This window comes from Pantherophis guttatus, chromosome 1, assembly GCF_059756535.1.
Source record: "Pantherophis guttatus breed Tessera chromosome 1, ASM5975653v1, whole genome shotgun sequence".
NCBI classification, from domain to species: domain Eukaryota; kingdom Metazoa; phylum Chordata; class Lepidosauria; order Squamata; family Colubridae; genus Pantherophis; species Pantherophis guttatus.
The window spans coordinates 152,106,778-152,123,551 of NC_142063.1; the positions used below are offsets into that span (position 1 = coordinate 152,106,778).

A 16,774-nucleotide genomic window follows, 5' to 3' on the forward strand; every position below is an offset into this window, starting at 1 on the left:
TTTTTAAATCTCAGGGTGAAAGAGGCGAATGTGGAACACCAGGCATAAAAGGAGACCGAGTAAGTAACTGTCACAGATTTAACTGGGAGGAGTGGAGAGATGGTAAAGAAAGGGCTTGGAAAGAAGATAAGGAGATATGATCTACTTGTGTTTCCCCGAAAATAAGACCGGGTCTTATATTAATTTTTGCTCCAAAAGATGCATTGGGGCTTATTTTCTGGTTAGGTCTTGTTTTCGGGGGAAATACAGTAGTAAATGCATCTGTCTGGTTGACAATCTTAACTGGGGCTTATTTTTGGGGTAGGGTTTATATTATGAGCATCCTGAAAAATCATGCTAGGGCTTATTTTCCAGTTGGGTGGGTCTTATTTTGGGGGAAACAGGGTACATAGAGCTGATGTAGATGTAGCCTGATCCTAAAATACCTAGATCATCGTTGTGTAAATATGATTAGGAAAGAGAGGACTGTTGGGGTGAGAATATTTTCAATGGGTGTAAAGAATACAATAGTATCGATCAGTTTTTAAATTAGCTGCCTCAACATTAACAACCTGTAGTAGACTTGCAAAAATGAATCTCTGGACAGATGTCACTAATCAGTGCGAATACTATGAGCCTGGCTAGACCTCCACCTTGAGTTGGTCAAAGGCAGCTTCCTCATTTCTTCTCTTACCTTGTAGGGTCCAGAAGGCCCAGGTGGTCCAAGAGGTCCCCGAGGTCTGCAGGTAATAGACACTAGAAAGTCTGCTTAAAGATGGTGCGGCATTCCACTCTTCTCTGTCTCTTCAGATTTAATCCTGATCCCAATTGCCGCTGTAACTGGAAGACTAGTAATTTTACAATGTTACTACGTAATTTATTTATTTTTAATTGTATTATGATCAGAATGGAGCTAGTGAGGATTAGTGGGGATGATGCAAATGTCAGATCATGAAGCTATTTTCTAATGTCATCCACAAAAGGTATTTCTTCTACAGGAAAGAATGGGATGAAATAAACTTGAAGCTCTTCAGATAATATTACTTTTTTACATCATAGTTCCCATACCTGTATTCTATCCTATATGTTTCTTATACCTTTCTCAGTTCCAGAATCTGAGTCTGAATCTGATCTGAATCTCTGATCCAGAAATAAATCTTAATTCTAATCCTTTGTATTGCTGCATAGTATTATATTAATATTAATTTATATTATATTATATTATATTATATTATATTATATTATATTATATTATATTATATTATATTATTATATGAATAGGAATAGGAATAGGAATAGGAATAGAATAGAATTTTATTGGCCAAGTATGATTGGACACACAAGGAATTTGTCTTGGTGCATATGCTCTCAGTGTACATACAAGAAAAGATGCATTCATCAAGAATCATAAAGTACAAATCAAATCATATTAGGAAACAATCAATATAAATTGTAAGGATACAAGCAACAAAGTTACAGTCCTACAGTCATTAGTGGAAGGAGATGGGTGATAGGAACGATGAGAAGATTAATAGTAGTGCAGACTTAGTAAATAGTTTGACAGTGTTGAGGGAATTATTTGTTTAGCAGAGTGATGGGGTTCGGGGAAAAACTGTCCTTGTGTCTAGTTGTTCTGGTGTGCAGTGCTCTATAGCATCGTTTTGAGGGTAGGAGTTGAAACAGTTTATGTCCAGGATGCGAGGGGTCTGTAAATATTTTCACAACCCTCGTGCAGTATACAGGTCCTCAACGGAAGGCAGGTTGGTAGCAATTATTTTTTCTATTTTTTATAGTAATCATGTTAAAAGTTCAGCAATACAAAGCATTTTTTTGTCCTCATGAGAATCCTGGCTTAGTTTTCATTGTCTCAGCCACATTAATTCAGTAGGTGTTGATAAAAAGGTTGTTGAGGGTCTTTTCATTTTCTTTGACATTTTAAAAAAAGGATGTGGTGATTTTGCCTAAAAGTTTGTAGATGACAGAACAGAAATGAGAAAGAAAGCAGAATAAATGTCACTCACTAATCAAACATTTAATATAAAAACACAGTATGCAAATGCCATAAAAAGTATTTGCTTAGTTCCAGTAAATGAAGTTCTTTTCACACATAATTCCCTCCACAAGGGAATTTCCTACACTATGTGTAGGAAAATGTTTATACTGTTACTTGTTTGTATGCTCCAAGAACACAGGGAAAATTAGGTCCCATCTCCAGAAATCTATGGCCACCTAAGTATCTGTGGCATCTCACAAACTCTTGCCTTACAATTCCTGCTCCATCTGCCCCCATGTGTTATTAAATAGTACATAGTTTTAGGCTCTAAATAATAAGTGAATCCACTGTGCCTGGGATCCAGCAATGGTTGGGAGCTCTTACAATGTCTGTATTGAATTGATATAAAATGAATTCTGCTGCTGATTGTGATTTTGTGTGTTTTAAACTGATTGTGGACAGTTTTTATATTTGTATCTTAGTTTTAAATTTGTTTTTACTTGTTGTGAGCCACCCAGAGTTACTTACTGTAGATCACGGCTGTCAAACTCGTGGCCCGTGGGCCAGATGCAACATGCACTGCCCACATCCACACCTGGTTTAGCGAAGGGGGGAGGGGAAATTGTGATACGTCACATGACGCTGGTGTGACAACCTGAGTTTGACACCCCTGCTGTAGATGATTTGGGTGGCCACACAAATTAAATGAATCAATTAATCAATCAATCAATCAGCTAAGTTCATACATTGTGCCCAGTCATGATTTGTTTTAACCATGGTTGTTGGATAAGTCATAATATCCTGGTCCATTGTAGCCAACATCTATTTGTAATCTGTCATAATTATAGCCTAGGGCCCACAAGTATCTAGACTCGATTATGCATCCTCAGGGGTGTTGCGGCAGGTGGAAATTTGAGAACTGGTCAAACATCAACTTTTTTCAGTACCACTGCAATTTTGACCAGTCGTTGAACAAATGAACATAAGCTGAGGACTACAAGTACAATTCAGTTGCATGACTATCCCCCAGATCTTTTTCCTTTCCCAGATTAAACAAACAGTTCTTAAATTTATTGTGGTATATCGAAAGGTTGGCAGTTCAGCAGTTTGAATCCCTAGTGCCGCGTAACGGGGTGAGCTCCCGTTACTTGTCCCAGCTTCTGCCAACCTAGCAGTTCGAAAGCACGTAAAAAATGCAAGTCAAAAAATAGGGACCACCTTTGGTGGGAAGGTAACAGCGTTTCATGCACCTTTGGCTTTTAGTCATGCTGGCCACATGAGACGTCTTCGGACAGCACTGGCTCTTCGGCTTAGAAATGGAGATGAGCATTGCCCCCTAGAGTCAGGAGCGACTAGCACGTATGTGCAAGGGGAACCTTTACCTATGATATATAAGTACACTGGCCAGAATTACTTTCACATGAGTTGGGAGGCTATACAAATATGGTGATGGTGAAGATGATGATGATGATGATGATTAGATAGAGGCAGGCAGGCAGGCAGGCAGACAATAGGCCGACAAGTATAAGTAAAACTGGACAGAAAGAGAAGTTACCTGGAAGAGGAAGGACACACTCCCTCTTCCATCCAGTGGCCTCTCATGGACTTTTTTTTCCTCCCTTTTCTCTCTCACCTGCAGTAGGATATGTTTTTTTCATATATACTTTCTTTATTTTTATTTATTAAATTTATATGCTGCCCATCTCACTGATAAGGCAACTCTGGACAGCTTACAAAAAATTATAGTTATCCCAGGAAGACACAACTTGCTACCTATTTCAGAAGATCCATCCAGACCATTAGCAGGAATCTAATCACGGAAGGAAGGTAACACTGCTGATACCACCATTGTTGGTCAACTCTTGTTGACCCTTATTAAGCTATTCCCAGGACTACACTGTTTTTTTTAATAAATTTACAGACTGTTTGAGATAGAAATTAACACTGCTGTGCGAATATAACCAATCTTCTGATATACAGATAAATGATGTAACTACTCAACTATTACTATCTACTGCAGTCAGTTGATCGTATCCTTGTTTATCTATCATCTTAACTTGAGGCTTTGAAGATCTTTATCATGGTTTCATATTTTAACAGGGCCCCCAAGGAGTGCCGGGAGATCAAGGACCTGAAGGAGTGCAAGGATCAAAGGCAAGCATTCTAATCATCATTCGTTGATTTTTGACATCATAAAACATCTCACTTACATTTATAATCTTTGCAAGCATGTGACCGATTCATAGCACTCGGATTAAAACACTCCTAGAAAAAGGGAAAAACCAAACACCCTGAGTTCCGAGCTGCCCAGAGTTTCTTATAAAATAGGTAGCTATATAAATGTTGTACCTAAATAAATAAAAACAACCAATAAGCTCCTTGATTTTAAATGTTAACTATAGAAGTAAGGTTTAAAAGGGACAATGGGTTTCAAATTTGTGGAGAACTCGTCTGCTGCTTAAAACATTCTGTGAAACGTTTTTCCCAATTGGCATTTTCAGAGGTCGCTGCTTACTCTCTCCGTGTACATTATTGAAATATATAATAATCGCTCAGAAATACTACTTTTAATAAAAAGCCCTGTTTTTATCTATAATGCGTTTATGTTTCAGACATTATGACTTGGTTGTTTTTCAATGAAGGCATCACGATATCATTTGTGTCCATTTATATCATTAGTGTAATTTCTGTCATTTGTGTGTTATACTCTCCAGTTTAATGGCCGATTAGGTATTGGCCAATTAATTAACAGATAAATATATTTGATAAACAAACAAACAAACAAACAAATTACAGATATTATCTTCCCCAATTAGTCTACTGAATGGAGGTTTTACAAGACTGTCCTGTTTCCTCTGTTGTTGATTCTAGCTACCATAGCTAAACTGAAAAAAAAAGTTCCTACGAAGTCACAACAGAGGTTCATCAAACAGCAAGAATCCACTCCTTCATTGCTGCTTGTAAATAGGAGATCAAGCTGCACAAATTGAAACGTTCACAATATTCCATAGCATCAAAATCCCCTTTAAGACACTTCAGTTCATTTGAACCTTTGGTATGGCTTCAAGCCTCGGGGAACTATAAAAGCACAGCTCATAAATAACATCTTGTTGAGACTTTGTATGATTTATGATTTTTTTTTTCCTTTAAAGTACAAGAAAGCTATTTAGCTCCAGGGCACCTCTCCATACTACGTTGCTCTATATGCATACTAAGAATTGGATTCCCATAACTGTTTTCTTCCACTTGGATATCATATTTGAATTCTTTAGAAAATATAGTCTTCATGGTAATGGAACACATGCCTAACTCCATTAATTTTTTTCCTATTTCATGTATAAATGTTACAGTTACATAGTTGTTGCAAAGTTTACTTGTGACCTTATTTCCCTCTTATTTTATTGTTATTTTATTCATTGTATATGGGCGGTCCTTGTTTAAGGACCACTCATTCACCGACTGTTCAAAATTGTGACAGAGCTGAGTGAGTGGTACTTAAGATGGCTCCTCAGAATTCTGTCCACCACAGCATCCTCATGGTCATCTGATCACTATTCGCTGTATTTTTTTGGCTGATTTCTTACAAGCAAAGGCAGTGGGGAAGCCAGCAGAATTAATTGACAGCTTTGCGACTGGAAGCTCTCTCTCGGCCTGGCAATTATCTAAGGACTGATAAGGTCTGTTATTGCAATTAACCCTTGGAAGGATTATTGTCTGGACATTTCTGTGTGCGAATGCCATGAATTTACAGTAGTTAAATAAAGAGGGATTTTTCGGGACAAGGAATCAGTTTCTTGGTTCTGCTAAGGCTGGGTCAGAACAGTGTCTATGATATACTATGTATACATGTTCATCTAAAATTTATTTATTTATTTATTTATTTATTTATTTTAAAAAAATAATTTTTATTAAACAGTTTGTCTTTAAAAAACAACAACACAAAAAACAACCACACGTACATAAAAAACAAAAGACATCAAACCATAATGTATTGAACATCACATACCGTCAATGGTAATGGTCAATGGTCTATTTACTTCTCAATAGTAGTATAATAGAGTTACTCCAACTTATATATATATATATATACACACACACATTATAATATTTATTGTTCTTATCTACACATTTATATTCGTTTATATTTACATCTCTTTATTTAATGTTATTCAGTTACTCCAATTTAAGTTTCATCAGTATTAAGTTAAACATTTCCTGTTCTGGTTTCTATTTTCGAGCCAACTGTATATTTTATTCCATGTTTCATAATAGTCTGAATCCTCCCTCTCTTTCAACTCCATAGTCATTTTATCCATCTCTGCGCATTTGAGAATTTTCCTAATTACTATTTCATCTGAGGGTACGTTTATGCTCTAAAATACATTTATGCTCTAGAACTGCAGAACAGCATTTAGAAAACTGTGAAACCCAAATGATAATTGTCATTTGCATTCTTTTTGCTAAGTTTCTATTTTCTGTTCTGTTTTCTCAAATTTATATAGGCTCTCCATTCCCGTAATATCTTTTGCCCTATAGCTAACTCTCACCACTTCGCTCCAGAAAATAATTATAATTAATTGAAGCATGATGATTTATTTTACAATTATCTCCTTTGAAAAAGAAAAAGAGACAGCTTACCTTCGTTAAAATCTTATCAACATAATTAAAGCATTTATTTCTCTTACCTTTTAAGGGTGAAAGAGGCCTCCCAGGCCCTGTTGGATTGACTGGAGAAACAGGAGTTGGATTACCTGGCCCAAAGGTGAAAAAAAATGCCGGTCAATCATAGATACTTCTTGTGCAAAAGAACAAAAGAGGAGATGCGGTTAAAATAGCAGAGATTAGTAATAAATGTCGATAAATAATAAAAATTTCAACTAGTACAAATGTCTTTGTATTACTTTTAGAAACTTTGAATACTTTTGAATATGCAGTATATATCCGAAAGTATTTGAAGTTTCTAAAAGATTTTCCAGGTAATACAAATGTAAATAATTATGAATTATTACCAGTAATTTATTAGTAGTATCATTTGATTGCCATGCATGAAGTTATGGGTCCTGGGATAATATTTGTTTCAATTCCTTCTCACACTCCCAAGGAGATTATAACAAAAATACTGTATTTGTCTAATAAACTGTATTTTCTTAAATTCAAACATAAAATTTCTGTTTTGAAGGGAGACATTGGCTTGACAGGCAGACCAGGCCCTCCTGGTCCACCAGGTATTGGGGAACCAGGTTTACCGGTATGTATTTGAACCTCAGGAAATTTCAGAAAGGGAAGGTTGAAAACAATATGAAAATAAGATTTTCTGAAAATAAGATGCAAAACTCAGATCTGGTGTAAAATGAAGAACATAGTTGAGTGTCTTCTATTCATGTGCAGGTAATCCTTGACTCATGACCAGTGGTGGGTTCCTCCCGGTTCGGCCAAGTCGGTAGCGGTGACGATATGACATCACCAAACCGGTTCTCTTTGTTTGGGAGCTGGGCCCTCCCGCCCCCCCACCACGTTATTCTTACCTTTTATTTGGCCTGCCCCCAATCTATTTGCTGCCTCCCGAGTCCCAGCTGATCAGCTGGAAGGAAAAAAACTGTTTAAACTCTTGCCGCAGGGCTTCAAAGGGCTGCCCTACAGCTGATCAGTGTTAAAAGGCAGTGTGGTAGTAGACCAGTGTGCTCGAAAAACAATTGGGTAGACCAGAACGCTCCAAGAACAAGTGGGTAGACTGGTACAGCTCTGCAAGCAGTTAAAAGCCTGGTAGACCAGTAATTCTGCTAAATCCTAAATCGATGGTCAATCACATGACCATCAAACCATGCCCACAAAATAAACCATGTCCACAGAATTGGTAGTAAAAAATTTTAGAACCCACCCCTGCTCATGACCTTTCGTTACTAACCATTCAAACTTATGACGATGCTGAAAAATGTTATTCACAAGCAATCCTTGAATTTACAACTGTCCCTACAATTATGTGATTGCAGTTCAGGCACTTGGCAAGTGGCTCATACTTAAGGCAATTGCAGCATCCTGCAATCATGTGATTGCCATTTGTGACCTTCCCTGCTGGCTCCCAATAAGCAAAGGGTGGTGATTCACTTAACAAACATGGCAAAAGCGGTAATAAAACTGGGTGCAATCACAGGATACCTCACTTAACAATTGTACTCCTTACGTATGATTTTTTGTTGTTGTTGTTGAATGTAAGTCAAGGGCTATCTGTATAGCCCGGGTGCCATCGGCCAGACAATGTCAGCTGGTGGCCCCCAGGGGTAGAGCTTTCTCTGTGGGCGCACCCACTCTTTGGAATCAACTCCCCCTGGGGCTTCGGTTGGCTCCTGACCTTCGCACCTTCCACCGCGAATTAAAAACATGGCTGTTCACATCACCCAGCCTGGACTGAGGGGTTTTGATTATTTTAATGGGTTTTAATATATGTTTAAATTATATATTTATACATTTATGTATTTTATATATCCATATTTATGTATTTTATGTTTTATTGGGTTTGTTTTTATTTGTTGTGAGCCGCCCGAGTCCTACAGAGATAGGGCGGCATACAAGTTATATTAAATAAATAAATAAAATAAATAAATATCAGCAGTTTTCAAACTTGGCAACTTTAAGATGTGTCAACTTCAACTCCCAGAATTCTGTACTGACAATTGTCAGGATGTACTGTCCTTTTGCATCCAAAAAGTTGGGAACATGTCAGCATGTAGTGCAATGTTATCGAGTGATTGATTAAGTGATTGAACATGTGCCATCGGGTTGATGCCAACTTTCAGCTAACACATAGATATATTTTCTCCATGACAATCTGTCCCTAATCTGGTCTTTCAGGTCTCCCAACATGGCACTCATTGCTACTGTGACTGAGTCCATCTGCTAATCCTCTTCTTTTCTTTTCCTCTCCTTTAACCAGGATTAGAATCTTTTCCAGAGAGCTGGGTTTTCACATAATGTATTCAAAGCCAAATAATGAAGCCAAAAGTTAGGATAATTGGAACCTAATAATTTGTGACCTCTGGGTTGATTTGTTCAGGGATCCATTTTAGAATTAGAATTAGAATTAGAATTAGAATTAGAATTAGAATTAGAATTAGAATTAGAATTTTTTATTGCCCAAGTGTGATAAGACACACAAGGAATTTGTCCCTGGTGCATAAGCTCTCAGTGTACATACAACAATAGTGATAGATCATTATCATAGTCATTGTAAAAATGCATTCATCATAAAACATTAGATACAACATACAACACTTAGTGATAGCCATGGATACTAAATAAGCACTAATGTAAGGAAAAATATGAGAAACCAGCACCCAAAAGGATGTACATATACTTTAACAAAATTATATTATTACCACGAAATTGTTGTTCCCATATGTAGTTACCAGCAAGAATGACTAAGAACTTTACTCCCACAGTGCATCTGTCAGGTAATGTTGGATGTGTTCAAGAAAGATGCTTTCAGTTTGTATAGGGCTGTGATAGCGAACCAATTGCATGCAGGCCAGAAGTGGCGTGCAGCACCCTCTCTGTGGGCATGTGAGCTGTCGCCCCAGCTTGGCTCCACTGCACATGCCTGCATGCCTCCTGCTGGCCAGCTGGTCTTAGGGTCTCTGCTGCGCATTCATGGGGGGCAGGGCACATGTGGTGGGCCACACGCATTGCATTTTGGGGGTTCGGGTGTGCTTGGTCCAGAAAAGGTTAGCCATCACTGGTATAGGGCAATAGTGTATTGTAACCATAAAGATCTGGCCTCATTCCGTATGAATGGTTACCATATGCCACTCTTGGGTCTTCACTTTGCAGTGGTTCTAGGGCACTGATGGCTAACTTTTTCTGGACCGAGTGCCCAAAACACGCGCATGCCCGAACCCCCAAAATGCAATGTGTGCGCGGCCTATGCATGTGCACATATTCCCCCACACATGCCCTCCCCCCAAGCATACATGCGCACCTCCCACATGCATCCTGCCCCCCCTTGCATGCACATATGGACCCCGCATGTGCCCTACCCCCCATGCATGTGGATGCGGCCCCCCTCTCACACATCTCACCCCACGCATGCATGGCAGTGACCAGCTGGCCAGCGGGAGGCAAGTGTGCATGTGCAGCAGAGCTGAACTGGGGCAACGGCTTGCATGCCCACAAAGAGAGCACTGCGTGCTACTTGTGGCACACGTGCCATAGGTTCGCCATCACGGTTCTAGGGAATGCATATTAGAACTCTTCAATAAACACTGAGGTGGAAAGCTCTTCTAAGAATGTTGCAAATTACGAGTGTTGAAAACTTCAAGCACATCTTTGTGTGATCTAATAAGGCTCCATTACTGAATCTGAGCTCAATTTTCATTATATTGCAGGATTATTGCTGGTGGCTCCTCACATTGTTAAGACGCTTATTGGGTGCTGTCATGGAAAAAATGGAATTATCATAGCTTGATACATCTTGTTGTTGCTGAAGTTCATAGCAAGTTTGTGAATTCATTGTTTTGTGAATTCATCTTGTTGCTTGTGATCTTGGGCAGGTTGAAACTAGACTCCCACCACAGAGATAAATAAAATCCATATTTTGGTTGATCTGCTGTTGATTTTCACAACTTTGCTAAATTGCTTTTAAAACCTATTTTACAGGGAACTCAAGGACCCCAAGGTATTCAGGGAGAGCGAGGATCAGAAGGAGAAGGGCTTCCAGGACCAAAGGTGCAATTTTTCTTTTTCTTTTTACAAATTGGCATTTCTACATCTGAATGTATAGAGAAAAAATAGGTTCTAATTTTGTCCTACAACTCATAAATAGTACAGAGATTTCTCTCAATGGTACTGGGGGCAAGGGAGGAATTTGCTTTTCTCAAAGTCATTTTTTACAAGCCCTATCCACCCCCATAATCTGGGGTTGGTTCAGGAAACGGGACCAGGCTGCAAAAGAAGCCAAAAGGAAGCAATTTGTTTAGCATAAAAAGCAATATCAATAATGTAATTATTAACACCTTTGGATTGCCACTGTTTTTACACTCACTTCTACTAAGAAATTAGTATTAAAGAACAGAATATATTCCTGTTTCACCAGTTGTATGTTTTAGTCATAAGGCATATAAAAAGTCTATGCATCTTTAATTTCAAATGCTTCAAATCAAAATAATGATGATTTGGAAACAGAATATCAGCAATGATTGTCAATTAACTTCCTAATATGCTTCATTTGGAAATTGCACAGTGTTAATACAACCAGATATCTACCCTCCAGACGCAACATCCAAGTTGTCACTGGGAAAAACAGTGGGTTTTATTGGAATGAAAGGTATTCTACAAATAGTAAAGGCATGGTATTTATGGGGAGGAAACAGTGGAAAAAGAAAAGTACCAAGGCTGGTGAAACTGAAGTCTGGACATGATGGATGCCAGAAAGAGATAAGAGGGTAGTGGATTTTGGAATCCTGTATGCACTTTCAAGCAAGAATGATAGGAGCTACTTGCTCCTGTTTCCTGTTGGGATGATTAAACCCAATAGATGTAGTGTTCACCGTGTTGGCATCTGAGGAATCTGGGTTCCAGGCTGGGATTCCAGCATGGCAGTAACCAAAGAAGGAAAAGATCACCGACACTTGGGGAACAGACTGGCTTCTTTTTATGTTCTCAGTTGCCCAGAAATTAGTTCCTGGTGCCTCATTCAGCTCCAAGGAAATCTAGCTTGTCTTTATCCATTCTGTACAGTACCTCAGTCCACTCTACTCTCTTGGCTGCTTGATCTACTTTTCAATGTGGTTTCCCATTCTTTCCAAGGGATGATAAACCCACATTTTAAAATAGCTGTAAAAACAGCAATGCCGGAAAGAGGGCAGTGGTTGGAAGGCTAAATGACTTTTTAACTACCATCACTCCAACGGTCAGCTTTTTATTCTTTTAAATATTGATGTAGACTTCTAAATTTAAAAGAACTGTTTTAATGCTCTATGGGCTATTCTGAAATAACTCTTAACTGGGTTCCCTCTGAATGCATCTAAGAAAACAATTTTTTTGCAAAACCAGGACAAGTTTTGACAGATGGCTAAATTCTCTGAATTAGCTGTCTGTCAATACTTGTTCCTCCCACAGCCTTATATGTGTAACAAGCCTTACTCTTGTTAGTAAGAGAGATTAGGGATGTTTTCTTGCCAACTAGTAATGTTTTGTAGAAAGGAAACAAAGTATGGAGTGTTTGACATGAAATTTGTAAGAACAGCATCACTCACCAACCTTGTTACTCAAGCAGATTAGAACTTGGCTGCCAGTCTGGCACAATTTATGTCCACCTATGTTTTTGCTGACCCAGGAAGAAGGCTAGGAGTTAGTCCATTTGGAAAAAGTAAAATCCTGCCCATCTAGCTATCTGTTTATCCATCATCTCACTTTTAATTGATACTTACCATATAATTTTGTTTTCTCCATTCAGGGAGACCGTGGTTTTGAAGGTCCAAAAGGACCTCGGGGCCAACCAGGCATTGGCATAAAAGGTGAAAAGGTAAGTACTAAATATGCCAAGGGATTGACTGCATCCAAATAAACTTGAATGCCCCGACTGATAGACTCAAAAGGTGTAATGAAGCAAAATAAAGAGCTTGGTTTTTTTCAGTGAATGTTGGACAGTGTTATAGTGAGCCGGTAGATTTATAGCCAATAAATCTATTTTAGCATTTTCTTCTAGTAAAGGGTAAATCGAAATGAAACAGCTTTTATTCTGTGGGAAAGTTAAGTTTTAGAAGAAAAAGAAAGAAAAATTGCACATGCCTTTCAACTCCCGAGAAACATACCTATTAACTCCACTTACCTTTACTACCGGTTCACAGCGGGAGCTTCTGAGCATGCGCAGATCGCCCATGATGGTGTTGTGGTGGGTGGGCGGAGCCTCCCGCCGGTTTTACTACCAGTTCTATAGAACTGGACTGAACCGAGAGCAACCCACTACTGTATTAATTTTGGGTCAATTGTGTTTTAAAAAATAGAACGCCTGCCACTCATCTCTATTTGGATCATAATAAAATATAGTACATGTTATCTGTACTGATACTATGCAAATTGCTTGCAGTGAAGATTTCAGTTACTTGTAGGATAGCTCAAGGGTCTGCCTGTCTTAGTAACTAACCAAACTCTTATTTATCAGGGCGAAATAGGTCCACCTGGTTTGCCTGGGCCTATTGGATTACCTGGAATTGGGATTCAAGGCGAGAAAGTAAGTTGGGTACAAGCCAAGGTTTTAAAACTGTTCATATGATCATCATAATGACTTCTATTCATTTCTATAAAGTCAATATAATTTATTTCCTAGGGGGTAGAAGGCCCCAAAGGACCACTAGGACCAAGAGGGCCACCTGGGCAGGGGTTACCTGGGCCAAAGGTGCGTAAGTTCAACCCTAACAGAAATATCTTGGCTAGATATTTTTAAATCAAATAATTTTAAATAGACCAATCTTCCTCTTCATGTTTTGAAAGAACCCATCTATTTCCAAGTTTAAGCGAATTTCTATGATTTTTTTAAAAAATACATTATTTATCTAATGGACTGCTATCCCAACTTTCCAATCCAAAAGAGAAAGAGTGCTCAAGGCAGCCAACAGGAAAAGAAATGAAAAACAAAAGCAAACTGTGATGCTTCTTCTAAAGTCAGGAAGAATAGGAACCCATTTGGGTTTCACTAGGAACATGTTGTGTAGCGTGGGAAGGAAATGGGATGGGAAACTCTAAAATCTGATATCTTGGGCCATGGAGTCCCTTTTTCCTAGTGTTGAGGGAATTAGCATCTGGCCTCGCTAACATCAAAGTTTCTAACTCTATTGCAAAACATGTTGTTTAAGGGTGATCAGGGTTTACCAGGAGAAACTGGAGCTCCAGGAGAAAGAGGCCTTGGAGAACCTGGTGCAAAGGTACAGTAGTCCTTAAAATGTTGAACATTTAAAATGTGGATTTCCTAGGGATAAGTATCACCGACATGCTGATGATACTGAATTATACATCTCTGCCTCTAGTCTCTCAAGTGATGCCGTTGAGATTCTTTCTCAGTATCTGGAGGTTGTAACGGTCTAGGCAAGGAGGAACTGGTTCTGATTGAAGACTGAATAACTGTGGGGTTTTAGGTCTGCAGAGTTGTCATAGGTGAGGTACCTACACTCCCCCTATCAGACTTCATGTGCACTTTGGAGGTCTTCCTGGGATTGTGGCTCTGCTTAAGGAACTGAGGGCACCTGCGGCCAAAAGGACTTTGCAGGAATCTATTTTGAGCACTGGTTGCATCTTTTCCTGGATTGGAGGAGTCTGCTCCTAGTCACGCATCCCTTTGTTACTTCCCATTTGAATCATTGCATGGGTCTGCCCATGAAGAACTTTTGGAAACTGAGCCTGGTTCAGAAAGAGGTGACATAATTGGTTTGCACACATGATGTGAGCTGCACTGGCTTCCAATAGGTTTCCAAGCACAATTCAAATGCTGATTATAATCCATAAAGCCCTATATGGTGTAGGGCCAAGATTCTTAAGCACCCACCCAGCACTTGTAATAATGTCTGTGCTTCCCACCAGATCCAGCAGAGGGGCATGTTCCAGGTTGCTTCTATGAATCAATGTCATCCTGTGGAAATTAGGACTTTTTCAGTTAGAGCAACTGCCTGTGGAACACATTCCCCGCCCCCCTCACTTCTTCTTGGCTTTTTGGAAGGCCATAAAAACGTGGGTGTTGCTTCAGACTTTAGGATCAGGATATTTGTGGAGTCTGGTTTGTGTTTTTGCTGTCTGCTGATGGAAGTGTTTATTATTGCCTGGCATCTTTTACCCCCTTGTTTTTATATTTATGTTTCTATTTTTACACTTATTAGCCCCCCAGAGTTATTTAATTAGGTTATTCTATAGTTATCTAATTAGTCTGAAAAGCCATTTAGATTTATATAAGTTAAGTAAATAAAGAAAACCTTAGAATACATTATGTATCTGACCAGAGAATGCATACAATTGGGAAATCCAGATATCTGTCTCAATCCAAAAATATACACACTTGGAAGGAGATAGTCTGCGCAGCATTGTGTCTATACAGCTAAGAGCAGAGAGAAGCTGGCTCTCGGCTATTCAATTCCAGGTCCGTGCAGCTCTACAAAAGACCAGCAGCCAAAGATGGTTTGCAAGGCTTTAATCACCGAACACAGCCAAATCACAGTACAAGTCGAGTAATAGGTTCAAAGTCAGCGCTGAGAGCAGTCGCTTCTCAGCACTATTTATCCATTATTTCCTGTTTAAGCCATCATCCGGCAGCTAAAGCCACCACCCCCATCAGCTGTTCGTCGGTTCTTTGTATTTCCCGCCCTCTGCGTGTCTCCGGTAGAGAAGATCTCAAACGATGATCACATGATCACAAGACATTGCAACTGGTCATAAGGGCAAGCTGGTTGTCAAGGGCCTAGGTCATGATCATGTGACCACAGGAGTGCTGGAATGGCCACTTGAGGCCTGGTCATAACTAGTGTTCAATACTGTCATAACTTTGAATGGTCACTAAATGAGTGTTCATAAGGCGAGGACCACTTATAATCTTTTGCATGCATTTCCCAGCCTGTCTGCTTTTCAGTTCTGCATTAAATAAAATCCAGGCTGTCCTGTTTCTTTTAACAACTTTTCCCTTTCTCCCTTACAACAGGGGGAACCAGGTACTTCAGGTTTGGCAGGTTTACCTGGGCTTCCAGGAGAAGATGGTGCACCAGGACAAAAGGTTTGCTTGCTATTTTTTAAAATAGGCAGAAAGTGCCTTTCCATAAGAAATAAAACAATAAAGTATAATGTATAAAATAATGCATTCATGATTGTCTTAAGGCAATTACCAGTACTAATGCAATATATTTGTGTTGTTGAAGCTGACTTCAGTGGCATTATACATAAATGGGCTACATAATTATCTGACGCATCCATCTGGATTTGAGGACAAATAGGTGTTTGAGTGTATGCAGGACATTTAAAGAGTACCTGTATTTGTCTACAACTCTTTAAAATAGCTGCATCTTTTTTTCAGTCCTTTGAGGTAGACTGAATCAGGAAATGGATTCCAGAAGAATGTGGAAATCTACTGATACAAACAAACTACTGTCACAGAATCTGGAAAACGTTATTATTTTCTCTTCCATCCCTCTTATATCCCAGGAAGATACGTCTGAGTCAATGGGAGTTTCTTTCTAGTGTTTTCTTCATATCTTGGACTTAAAACATATTTTTGTAACTGTCATCGCATACTTTCTCCAAGATTTATCTCTGGTTCACCACATTTTTCTGGAATTAGACAGTTGTGTCTGCAGTTCAACTGCAAAGGAGAAAGCACATTTAGTTTAAGGAATTGCAAGTAGGTGCTTGTGTGCTCCTACATACCTACGTCTTCCTGATGAAAATGGGCTCTGATAAATAGGTAATATTTCTATTTCTATGTGGTCTATTCTAATCACATAGTTGTCTACCGTGTTTCCCCAAAAATAAGACCCTGTCTTATATTTTTTTGAACCCTGAAATAAGCACTTGGCCTTATTGCCATGCGCTCAAAAGCCCGAATGGGCTTATTATCAGGGGATATCTTATTTTGGGGAAAACAGTATTCTAACCACCCATTTGCCAAAATCACTATAGTTAAATGTATGTTGCAACATCATGACATTAGCTGCACCCTTTATACTAGCATTGTTGGGTTGCACACAATAAGTAACAGGTAGGCTTTGCATTGACATTTGTGTTTCCTTGTTTGTCTTTGCCTTGCCTCCCCTGTGCTAAGTAAGTCAACATATAGTA

At 39.0% G+C, this 16,774-nt stretch overlaps 1 protein-coding gene across 2 annotated transcripts in view; it reads left to right on the forward strand.

Annotated features, from left to right (window-relative positions):
* Positions 1-16,774, forward strand: part of LOC117674474 (uncharacterized) — a 54,644-nt gene that overhangs the window by 16,219 nt on the left and 21,651 nt on the right. For both annotated transcript variants that reach the window (XM_087884556.1, XM_060688012.2), the window contains exons 9-19: positions 15-59; positions 681-725; positions 4,073-4,126; positions 6,666-6,734; positions 7,152-7,220; positions 10,622-10,690; positions 12,420-12,488; positions 13,128-13,196; positions 13,293-13,361; positions 13,819-13,887; positions 15,645-15,716. In XM_087884556.1, the coding sequence (XP_087740682.1) occupies positions 15-59; positions 681-725; positions 4,073-4,126; positions 6,666-6,734; positions 7,152-7,220; positions 10,622-10,690; positions 12,420-12,488; positions 13,128-13,196; positions 13,293-13,361; positions 13,819-13,887; positions 15,645-15,716 (699 nt within the window). The remainder of the gene's footprint in view (positions 1-14; positions 60-680; positions 726-4,072; positions 4,127-6,665; positions 6,735-7,151; positions 7,221-10,621; positions 10,691-12,419; positions 12,489-13,127; positions 13,197-13,292; positions 13,362-13,818; positions 13,888-15,644; positions 15,717-16,774) is intronic.